Source organism: Echinops telfairi, unplaced genomic scaffold (assembly GCF_000313985.2).
Source record: "Echinops telfairi isolate 266 unplaced genomic scaffold, ASM31398v2 ScPeMD7_7475;HRSCAF=8513, whole genome shotgun sequence".
In the NCBI taxonomy this organism is placed as follows: Eukaryota; Metazoa; Chordata; class Mammalia; order Afrosoricida; family Tenrecidae; genus Echinops; species Echinops telfairi.
Window position 1 is genome coordinate 1,998,182 of NW_022111379.1, and position 12,055 is coordinate 2,010,236.

Consider the following 12,055-nt stretch of genomic DNA (forward strand, 5'->3'; position numbering starts at 1 on the left):
AAAAGTACCTGTCTAGAAAAGAATGATGGCAACATATGTACAAATATGCTTGATCCAATTGATGTATGGATTGTAAGAGCCCCCAATAAAATAATCTTTTAATAATTAAAAAAAGAGAGAGATAAGACAGAAGACTTGGAATTGGGAGCCAAGGTCAGAGCCCTTTGTTCCTCCTTCAGAATATGGCCTGGTTTTAAAAGCTGCACTCTCCCAAGATACTCTCACTGCCTCGCCGTTCCACCCCGTCCGCCTTCCGGGGCCCAAGAATTCTCTCCACTGGACTGTCCCTGACCCACCCTGGGGTCTGAGGAGACCTCCCTTCTTGCTTCCTCTGGGCTTCATGGGCCAGCCAGGCAGCTTTGGGGTGTGGAGTCTGATCGATTCCCGCTTTGATGAAGGAGATAGCTCTGACACCAGCCTCAGTGGGACCCTCAGAGATTGTAGCAGCCTGCAGAGTGTTGTCATTAAAAAGGTAGCTTGTACCACGGGACGCTAAGGTGGGGAGGTGAGTCCTGCACCTGGGGCCTGGGACAGCCTGCGTAGTTTTGCCTGGCTAGGGACTTGTGCCCCACCCCCTAGGCAGGGCTTTTTGGCAGAAGTGAGTGTGGTTGGGACAAAGGGTTACTGGGAGTGGGGTGGGGCGGGGCATACTACCTTACCCAGCCTCAGCCCAGGCGGCCACTTTGTTCCATCGGTGACTGATCAGGCCAGCAGTTGGGCTGTGAGGCTGAAAGAATGGCTGGTCTGCAGAGCCCAGCAGGCCTCTCCCAGGCAGTTGTGATGGCCCAGCCAGGCGGCTGCTGGCTGTCGCCAGTACACCCCCTCTGGGGTAGCCTTTAGGACCACCCGAAAGAACAGCACGAGCGGATGAGGCAACGGGTGGGGTCCAGCAGAGAGAAGGGGGCCCAAGATCAGGCCGGCTGGGTATTCCCGAGCTGCCCTGCTGTGGGGCCTTTCTCAGCAGGGACAACTGGCCTCTTGGACTTGTGAGGTTCCAAAGGGGTAAGACAGGAAGAGCACCTCCCATCCTCTAGGGGAGCAGACCCTTCCCCAAGTCAGGGTTCTTACTGCAGCACCTTTAGAAAGCGCTGTTTGTGTTTTGAATGGTGGCATCTCTGAGTGTGCTGGAGAAACTACACTGAACAACCAGAGATGTACTTGGGTTTACAGTGCTGTCTGGGGGTCACAGGCAGCTCGTATGAGGCATGTCATTTGGGAAAACCAACCGCCCTCCCAGGGTGGTGGGCGGCGTGTGGAAGGGCAGTGGCACCAAGTCTCCTTTTAACATCTCGTCTTGCACAGCTGCACAGAGCGCCCGCACCCCCACCCCACCCCCAGTAGCTCAGAAGGGACACCGGTGGCCGGGCTGTGGCATCAGCGCCCCTCTGCACTAACCCTGAAATCCTTCTGGGGTTTTGCAGCCCCCAAGTTGCTCCCTTGGGACTCATGCAAGTATTTCCGTATCGCCAAGCCTCAGTGGACTTGAGTTCAAATCCCAGTTCTGCCCCTTCCTAGAGGATGCCTTGGGAGGCACCACCTAACTTTAGGTGGGCCTCTGCTCCCTCTTCTTCCAAGGGAAATGACTGAGTGGGTCGGCAGTAGTGCCTTTAACCCCCATCTGACATTTGGAAGGAGCCCTGATCGTGTAGTGACTGCAAGTTGGGTGCCTACCTGTAGTCAGTTCAAAACCACCAGCTGCTCTGCAGGAGGAAAATGGGGCTTTCTACTCCTGCAGGATCACTAGGGGTCAGAAACAACTTGATGGTAGTGAGTTTGGCGTTTGGAAAAAGGTAGGTTGTGCTTTATTACTATGACTTCTCCTTGATCCTCAACTCTCTTGGCACACCTTACCTGTGTCGGTGTTATTACCTCGTATGAATACCCTTATGAGCTCTACAGGATTACCCAGCTTATTCGGTGACTTATGCAAAAAATAGGCACGTACACAGATGAGACTGTGGTAGTAATAATAAGGGTGGCACAAAGGGTTACACACTAGGATAACTGCAGCCTAGAGCGAGCTGCTTCCAGAAGGTCCCACAGCCTTTGGAAACCTTTTGGGGCAGTTCTGATGGGCACACTTGGGGGACAGCGTGCGTCCTGGTCGACTTCGTGGCGTTGAAACAGCAGCAGCGGGGACAAACGCAGCTGCTGTTAAGGAGCGCTTATTTTGAGCCAGCATTCTACGACACACTGTAAATTCATCCCAATCCACCTTCGCAGTAATCTGCTGGGCACAGCCCCTTTTACAGGTGTGGAAACTGAGGCCCAGAGAGGTGATCTCCCTGTTGCTTACGTGGCTGCTGCGTGGTGTTTGCACTCAGACCGCTTGGCTCCGAGCCTGCCCCGTAGCCTCACACCACGTACAGAGGAGAGTAGCCCTGATCGCGAATTTCCGCTATGACCTTGGCAAGTCCCTGGGCCTCTTTGGGCCTCGGTTTTGGCATCTGTGAGGTTTCGAATTCAAGCCGTAGCGACCAAGTGTGCCCTGAGCTCTTTCCTCCTCTCTGACGGCACCCTCCCTGTGGTCGAGGTAAAGCCCAGGTGTCATGGAGGGTGGGGGTTAGCAGTCTCCAGCCCCCAGCCCCTGAGGTCAGTGTGGGCACGCTGGTGGTGGCCCGCCACCGTGATGTAATGACCGATTAGGAACTTCCTTTTGGAAGCCCAGCTTCCTCCGGGAGCCCAAGGTGCTGGAGTTGAGGTGGGGGCAGGGAGGGCCAGGTGGGCGGGAACGGGAGGAAACTTCTGTCAACTGAGCCCTTTTGCTGTTGGAAAGAGTTGGGGCTCGCTCTAGGCTGTTGCCCATTAGCATAGCCCTATGCACATTCCTGTCCTGCTTTTACTGCGCAGCCCCGCGGTTAAGGGACTGGCCTCCCCCTCCCTCAACAAAGGGGAGGGTAAAAGAGCCTTTAATTGATGCTGCATCTCCGCGACGTTTGCTGCAAAACCTGAAGCCATTTTTGCAGCTTAAAAAAGACAAAGGAAGGTTAAGTGGAAAACACTCCCTCCAGCCCCCCAGTTTGATAACAAAAACTACTTATCTAATGGGCACACACGGCTTTGAAAGGGGTGTTAGGTTAACCAGCTGCAGGGCCACGTAATTACTCCCAGGCCTGGGAGCCGAAGATGAAAAGGCTGCTGGTTAGCTGGGAACGGGAAGCCGCAGGCATGGCACGAGGAGAGGGACTTTTCCAAAAGGGCTGGAGGCCCCAGACACGGCCCTGTACAAAGGCGATTCCAGACCCGCCACCAGATTGCTGGGTGACACGGGACAAGTCACTTAACCACCCGGGGTTCTTAGCATCTCTTCCCAGTTCTCAGGGTGGGGGTCTGCCTGACCTCCATGCCCACTGGGGCTCTGAGCTAGCAGCTCTGGTGGCTGTTCTTGCCCTGAACACCATGACTGCCCTGAGCAGATGCCCTCAGCCTCGGAGGCACGGGTCATCGAGCACGTTTCCGGTTCCCTTCGGGCACAGCAGAGTCCAGGGCACCCTGGCCGGAGGGGAAGGGGACCGGAAAACAAGCCCCCTGCGCCTGTGGGCTGCCACCGGGGGTGCGTGCATTGGAAGGCTCTTGCCCGTTGTTCTCACAGAAAACTGCTGATTCGAAGAAGTCTAAAAGCTCTTCTTGGGACTTTAGCACTCCCTGCCCCCCCCCCCCCCCCCCCCCCAGACTGCAGCCAGTCCCTTGGTGCTCCAGCACCCCCACAAAATTATACGTTGGGTTCCCAGCACCCCTCGCTGGGCCCAGAGGCCAAGGGGAAGGAATGTCAATCCTTGGCGAGGGAGAGGGCCTATTGTTGGGGCCAAGTCTTCTCCTGCGGCTGCGGGCGTCGCATTGCCCTCTGGCGGTGGGAATGTGGGCGCCACCCTGGAGCTGGGCCACCCCTGCCAGGCCTGGGTGCTGTGTCCTGGGCCGCCACAGGGGGCCCGTCCAGTAGTGCCTTCCCACTTGCCTTTTACCAAGGTATGTTTTCCCAAAGTCTCCTCTATGTGAGGGCTTCCAAAAGTTGATGGGAAAGCTCTGTTACCTTTCACTCCCATTTCCCCCAACCTGTTCAGAATCCCCCTTGCCCAATGAGGTGCATGGCCCTGCAGTGGGTCACCTGGTGTCACTGAGGCAGCCCTGTCCACCTGTGTCCGAGTAGAACTGGGCCATAGAGGTGTCCAGCACTGGTTTGGGTTTGTTTTTAATTTTTTTGTTGTGGATTGTAGGAAGGTTTACAGAGCAGATCTGTTTTCCATTCAGCAGTTCGTGCACATGTTGTTTGAGCTTATTGATTGCAGTCCCCACGAGGCTGCATCACTCTCCCACGCCCTCCCTGTGTTCCTGTGGCCATCCCCTCCTCCCCTGCCTCTTCTGAGCTGTTCCCTTGAGTGCACGCTGCCCTTCGGGTCTCAGAGGGTTCTGGGATGTTTTTGTTTTCAGAGTAGATCAGGCCTTTCTTCCAGGGCACCTTTGGGAGGGACCCAGCCTTTCCGTTCACAGCTGAGCATGGCCACCGAGTCAATGCTGACTCACCGTGACCCTATGTCTTTCGGTGACTGTAACCCTTTATGGGAGTAGAAAGCCCCACCGTTCTCCTCCAAGTGGCTGGTAGTTTCAAACTTTGGCCCAACACGTAACCACGACACTGGGACTCTAATAAATTTATAAATGATAGTCAGGGCGTGTTTCAAGGTGTATACTTGAGTAACCATGATTTCCAGTGAAGATATCAAACGATCTCACCATCTCAGAAAGTTCTGCAGCCTCCTCCTTTGCAGCCCCAGTCGCTGCCACCTCCTCAGGTAATCTCCGTTGTGATTTGTGCCCGTGGATTCATTTTGCCCATTCAAGACTCCCGCCGAGATGCGAATGGCATGTCACCTTGTATGTGGTTCCTTTGAAGCTTGTCCGTGCTGCATGTCTCAGTGCAGAGGGAGAAATAACCCCAAACTCTCCACGATCCATGCTGACTCACAAGGACCCCGTAGGACAGGGTAGAACGGCCCCTGTGTGTTTCCCAGACTGGGACTCTTTAATCTTTCGCCCACAGAGTGGCTGGTGGTTTCGAACTGCTGATCCTGCAGTTAGCAGCCCAGTGCGTAACCACGATGCCACCAGGACGGGCTTCACTTTATTTTGGCTTGTCCATCCTCCTGTTGAAAGACAGCTGAGCTGTTTTTGGTTTGGGGTGGTTATCACAGGAGCAGCTGTGACCATGCACCAACTACGGGCCTTTTGAGCTGGAGGGGAAGAATCAACTGCCTGGTCCGGATGGGAAGACTCAGGCCAAGGAAGAAGCAATAGGTGACTTACAAGCTTCTGCCAGGAAACCGGTCTCCTGATTCCCAGGCTAGTGCCACCCTGCCAGATCTACCCCAGACAGGGCGCTGGACTGCCGTGGCCCTGACCACCTCTCCCCAGAGCTCTCATGGCCAGGACCCAGAGTCTGGCTGGGAACCAGGCCAGGTCCTGAGCAGGGGTTAGTGAGCAGGAGTTTCGGTCAGTGCATGGCCATCTTTGATGTTGCTCACTCGGGTCTGACTCCCCGGTATTTATTTGCAATTAAGGAGCTGGTTGCTAATTAGGCTGATGGCTGTGGGAGATGGCGGGACCACAGCCTCCTGCCTTGGAGCCACTAAGAGAAAAAGATCTTATGCAAGAGACTGTCCCTTTTCACCCTATGAGTGACAACGCAAACGTCAGATGGGTGGGAAGCGCACAGGGACCTAGGTTTGTGGTGCCTGCCCATGCTTGAGTTTTCCACTTGACATCCTTGGTCAGCTTGCGTGGTCCACACAGCATGAGGTCCAGATGTGCACATGTGTGCATGTGCGTGTGCGGGAGCACAGCACAGCCTTGCCTTTGTTCCAGGCAAGGCTCTTCACTGTTTTATTCTTCTCAGCTCAGATGCCAGGCTTGCAACCAAACCTTAACATTTGCAAAGTGCTTTCCAGTTTGCAAAGGCACTGCTGCCTGCTAGCTCATTGAAATTTCCCACAGTGACCCTCTGAGCTAGGCCATGACCCCCGACATCCCTAAGGGGCCCTGGCCTTTGAAGGGTAAAATCCATGCTGGAACCAATCAACAGACAGCGCCTTCTTTTCTGCACCTAATTGATCTGCTGCCGGTGTTTCCAGAAAAATCCCCAGGATGGAATGTGTGAGTGAGGTGTTCAATTAGTACGGACTCCAGTGTGCAGAGGGGACACCCATGCATTCCACGGCGTCAGCCTTATTAGACACGTCTCACTCTGAAGCCATCGGCTTCTGGGACGGGCGCTGGATTCCAGTTCCAGGGCCTTGCGTGCTGTTGTGCACCCTTGGTGAAGCCACCTCAGGCACCTGTGTCTCTCGGGCACCAGGACAGTGGGTGTCATCGGTGTTTCTCTCAGGCCGGTCTCAGGACCAAGTTTGCATCGAAAGGCCAAGGCTCGGGTAGTGGGGAAAGGTTCTCGTGTGGTAAAACACATAACAACAGTTGCCATCTCAATTACGTTCAGTGGACACTGCTGGACATTTCCCACTCGACAGGGTCTTTCATCAACCAGAGCAGGAAACGCAGTACACACCCCACCCCAGCCCCCGCAGTAGCTGCCCACTCCCCTCTAGCCACATGGTAAACCGCAGTCTATGCATTTGCACACACTCTCTCGATTTCATCTATAAATGGGATCGTACAGTGTTTGTTCTTTTGTTACTGACTTATCTCACTCAGCCCAGGGGTTGGTTTCTAGAGGAACCCTGGGGGCAAAGTGGTTGAAGTGTTGGGGCTGCTGACCCCAGGTCAGCAGTTCAAAACCACTAACTACTCCATAGGAGAAAGATGAGGCTTTCTACTCCCATAAGGACTTAGAGTCTCCACGGGGCAGCTCTCCCCTGCCCCGGAGGGTCACTGTGAGTTTGGTTTCCGTTGTGTCCCAGATTCAGTTCTCTCCGGCAGAGCAGTGTCCCGTTGTGTGTATTTGCCACCGAGGGTGCAGTCACTCATCACTTGATGGGCATTTAGCAGTTTCCACCTTTCGGCTTTGTGACTCGGCTGCAGTGGACATTGGGGTACAAGTGCCTGTTTGTGTGCCTCCTTTTCCTACTTTCAAATCTTTGGGCGTAGACCTGGGAGTGGAGGCCTCTCCAGGGGAATGACTGAGCCAGATGACAATTGAAAAGGGCCCTGGTGACGCTGTCGGGTAAGAACCACCGCAAGGTCATCAGTTCGGACCCAGCGGTCACTCTGCAGGAGAACAGATGAGGCTGTCTGCTCCCATGTGGAATTACAGCCCGGGAACCCTCGGTAGGGTCACCGTGGGTCGGAATGACGCGCTGGGGGTGGCGTTGGCATGGTAATTGGACCGTGGCTGGAACAGTGGGGTCCACCATGATTGTGAGCCTTGCTCCTGACCAGGCAGGTTTCCCTGTGCTGTCAGAACGGATGCTCCAACGAAGGGGATTCTGTTTGACACTGAGAGACCCAGGCACGTTCCACAGGGGCCGCGCCACGTCTTCCATTCCCACCACAGTGCACAAGGGCTCTGGCTTCCTCACCCCTGTCAACCCCTGCAGTTTTCCACTTGTCTGGTGATAGCCATTCTAGGGGCTAGAAAACGTTTATACTCTAGATTTTACTAAGTTGTAAACGTCTGCTCTGGTTGATGTAAGTGCCCCTTGGTGAAAGCCCATCAGAGATGGCGAGTCTGTGCTTGGCAGAGTAAAGGCACGGCAATCCTGTCATTTCTGCTTCCAACTGAAAAATCCCAGCAACCTATGGATCTGGGAAAGCCCAAAATGTTGTGCCCGCCTTTAAGGGGTGGGCATGTGGGGTGGGCTGGAACCCTTCAAGCTCCAGAGCCCCAAGGCCGCCGGGGCTGGGGGCATGTGGGGAGGCCACGAGCTTGGTGGTGCAGGGGTTTATCTGCACTTCTTCACTCTTGGGATCAGATATGAGACCTAAAAGCTTTTAGGTTTTGCCTACTCTCTCTCCACTGTCCTGGGGGATGGAGGGAGGGGTCAGTTTCCAGAGCCATCTGGCCGGACAGGATTTGGACAAGAAGCTGGGAGGAGTGCCCAGACACTTGGGATACATTGTATTCACCTCTTCCTTTTTACATGGGTCCACGCGAGTTGGACGGCCCCCATGACCTGGGGTTTGTCCAGTTTGGGTTTTGTCCTGGCTTCCCCGTCCTGCATGTCCCCAGTGCCCTGGCCAGTAGAAGCACCCTGCCGGGGGACGGGGTGAGAAGGGGGAGGACAACTCTCGAAAAATCAATCGGGACCAGAGGGGCCACTGACAGGTGGCACAGACCCCTCCCTGGGCTGCTGGAGGCAGCTACAGTTGAGGCTGTAGGCGTGTGCCCATGTCCACCTCAGCGGGGAGGGGCATGGTCAGGCAGAGCCTCCTGAGGAAGCAGGCTGCCTCCAGGAATTTAGAAGACTTGGCGAGGAGCCACCTCATCTGCTCACCCAAAGGGGCCACAGGGGATGGGGCCTGCCCTGGGCACTGTCCTCGAACCAGACAGCTGGAGGAGGCTGGGCTTGAGGACAGCCTGGGGTGATGGTGGGGCAGGGGGAGGGATGTCCCCAACCACAAGGACTCAGCCTTGTGAGTCCGTGTATACCTCCCCCCACCCACCACCACCACTTTGAGCTGGGAAGGCAGCGCTTGCCACCTCACCCCCCAGTCCCCTCAGTCTGACTGCCTCCTGGGCTCTGTCCCCATCACTGTTGGGGCCAGCGTGGTCACAGTGCTCTGTGGGCATGGTGCCCCTCACTTGGGCTGCCACACGATACCAGTCCTCAGGTCGGGTCCAAGGTCCGGAAGGGAGTCTCGTGTCACCAGGGCTCAGACTCTGAGAGTGGTCATGGCTATGGGGAGGGACACTGAGGTTCAAGAAGAGAGGGACTGTCTTGGTGTCGTGGCTTTACTGTGGCATCTGCCCAGAACTCAATCTGTGTGCCCTGGATCAGTGTAGGCACCCCCCCTGGCCTCGGGTTCCTCCCCTATGAAATGAAAGTGGCCGAGAGGGCCTCTCTCACATGAACATTGTGTAGAAAGTGCCTAGCTCATGGAAAAGGCATTCAGCCAGCCTGTGGCCTGGTCATTCATCGCCCTGCATGTGCAGGCCAGCCTCTCTGCCCTCCCACCCCCCATGCCCGCTGCGCTAAGGGCGCTCTCAGTAGTTGGTGGGCATGGTGGGTTGGAGTACTGGGCAGCAGCATGGGGCTGCCTTCCTGGCCTGCAGACCTTCCAGCCTGGTGTCAGGAGATGGCACACCAGCCTGGGGAGTTAGACTCGAGGTCGTTGGGCTGTTTTGTGCTGCCTGCTGCTGGGACTAACCGCCTACTGTGGGCTAGTGGTCTCTATGGCTCTGGCTAAGAATCCAGGTCTCTTCATCTCCTCTTCTGACCTTTAGCCATGAACCTTGCCGGGCCGGTTGGAGACCGAGGCAAGCAGATGTGTCCTCCAGCCTGGTGGGAGGATGTGGGTTCCGATGGCTTGGGGACCTGCACTTGGGACCCCACACCAGACAGAGGGCCTGTGCTCAACCTAAAGCTGCCACAGGTGGGGCCCTGTCAGCGGCTCCCTGCGGGCTTCCAGGCAGAGCTGGGCAGGGCTGCCAAGCTCCCAGGTGAAGCTGGGAGAAGTGCTTCTCCCCAGGGTTTGGTTGGGTTTCTGTCAGTCCGCAGCCCTCTGCTTTGTTCTCAGCGGGACTGTAGCAGAGGGGCTCCTGGTAGGGAGGGGAACAGGTTCCCGTCATCCTCCAGGCCACCCTTTCTTGTCCAGTGAGCAGTAGGCCCAGTGAGGGGACAGCACACCTTGGAGAGCGGGCAAACTCGAGCCGCCCCAGCCCTCCCCATGGAGAGCGCTGAGACCCTCAGCTGCTTCCACTCACGGAGGTCGCTGCCATTCTGGTGAAAACCTTCATTTCCTGCCAAGAGAATTGAGCTTCGGGAGCCCTGGGAGACTCAGTGAAACATATCAAGCTGAGGCAGGGACAGTAGGGTGGCTTTATTTGTGCAGAACAAGCCCACCACAGGAATCCCATAATTCCAGGCTGCAAGGGACTCGGGTCCAGCTCTCCTCCCTGTTTCCTAGGCGTGAGTCACCACCCAAGGGGGGTTTATCCCTCAACCAATGTAACCCGAGGAGCTCTGGTGGTGTAACGGTTACACATTGGGCTGTTAACCTCAAGATCAGCAGTTCGAAGTCCCCATCCACTCCATGGGAGACAGATGGGTCTTTCTGCTCCCACGAAGTTACAGACTTGGAAACCCACGGAGACAGTTCTCTGTCCTACAGTGTCGCTAGGAGTGGAAATCGATTCAACGGAAGTGAATTTGGACTTGTTTTAATTTAACTCTGACGTGCTCAGTTGCTGACGGGAAGATTGGCAGTTCGAACCTATCCGGTGGCTCCAGGGGATAAAGCATTGGTGCTCCCCTCCCGTAGAGATGGCAGCCTAGAAAGCTGTGGGGCAGTTCAGCTCTGTCACCTGAGGTCCCTGAGTCAAAGCGACTAACCCTACTCTAGTTAGAGTGACACGGAGACAGCGGGGTTCAGATGCTGTCCCTGCCCCTCAGAAACTGATCTTGGGAAGGCTGCTGGTTCCCAGAGGCTCACCCCCCACCCCCAGAGTATCTGTGAGGGCTAAGTGCTATGAGAATACCAGGAGGCTTCACAGAGTTCGTGGGAATACTCCATGCCCTCACCAGCTTTTTGCAGCCCCCCTCGTGCAGGGTATAGTGCCTGGTGTGTTGCTGAAGCCCAATGTCTGGGTGCATGTCTGTGGAATTCTTGTGCTCAGCGGGGTCAGGCGTGCTTCATCCCTATGCATCCACAGTATCCTGCACACAGTAAGTCCACAGCATTTGTGTGTGCATGAGAAGAGAGAGGGAGGGAGAGAGTGCCTGCCCCCCTGTGCTATAAACCTCCTGAGGACAGCCGGCCACCCTGGAGGTGCTCTTGAGGGCTGAGGTTCAGCCCCCCCATAATTCCCAGGCTGCAGCATCCACTTCTCCACCCCGAGTAACGGCCCTGTGCCCTATGCTTGCCTGTCCTGCAGATGCCAGCATGTCTCCAGATGCCACGAAGCCGAGCCACTGGTGCAGCGTGGCGTACTGGGAGCACCGGACGAGAGTGGGCCGCCTCTACGCGGTGTACGACCAGGCCGTCAGCATCTTCTACGACCTACCTCAGGGCAGCGGCTTCTGCCTGGGCCAGCTCAGCCTGGAGCAGCGCAGCGAGTCCGTACGGCGAACGCGCAGCAAGATCGGCTTCGGCATCCTGCTCAGCAAGGAGCCCGACGGCGTGTGGGCCTACAACCGCGGCGAGCACCCCATCTTCGTCAACTCCCCGACGCTGGATGCTCCCGGTGGCCGTGCCCTTGTGGTGCGCAAGGTGCCGCCAGGCTACTCCATCAAGGTGTTCGACTTTGAGCGCTCGGGCCTGCTCCAGCACGGGCCGGAGCCAGACGCCGCCGACGGCCCCTACGACCCCAACAGTGTCCGCATCAGCTTTGCCAAGGGCTGGGGGCCCTGCTACTCGAGGCAGTTCATCACCTCCTGTCCCTGCTGGCTCGAGATTCTCCTGAACAACCACAGATAGCGGTGGCTGCAGAGGCCGGCGCCCCGTGCGGGGGGGCTCAGGCAGGGCGGCTGCAGCCCACCTGCCTGCCTGCCTGCCTGCCCGTAGCCAGTGGGGTCAGAGCCCAGAGACATTGTTCCGCCGCCGCCGAAACCCCCAAATATCATCTACCTAGATTTAATATAAAGTTTTATATATTATATGGAAATATATATTATACTTGTAATTATGGAGTCATTTTTACAATGTAATTATTTATGTATGGTGCAATGTGTGTATATGGACAAAACAAGAAGATGCACTTTGGCTTATAATTCTTTCAATACAGATATATTTTCTTTCTCTTCCTCTTTCTTCCTCTTTATTTTTTAAGAAAATGATACAGCAGAGCTAGGTGGAAAAGCCTTGGCTTGGTGTATGGTTTTTGAAATATTAATACCCAGCCAAAAAGCTAATACTGGTCACTTGTTGATAATAAAGTATTTGCATTATA

At 55.8% G+C, this 12,055-nt stretch overlaps 1 protein-coding gene across 1 annotated transcript in view; it reads left to right on the forward strand.

Moving 5' to 3' along the window:
- SMAD6 (SMAD family member 6) overlaps nucleotides 1–12,055 on the forward strand; it is an 82,611-nt gene extending 70,556 nt beyond the window's left edge. The window contains exon 5 of the mRNA XM_045285657.1: nucleotides 11,042–12,055. Coding sequence (XP_045141592.1) covers nucleotides 11,042–11,583 — 542 coding nt within the window. The 3' untranslated portion in view covers nucleotides 11,584–12,055. The remainder of the gene's footprint in view (nucleotides 1–11,041) is intronic.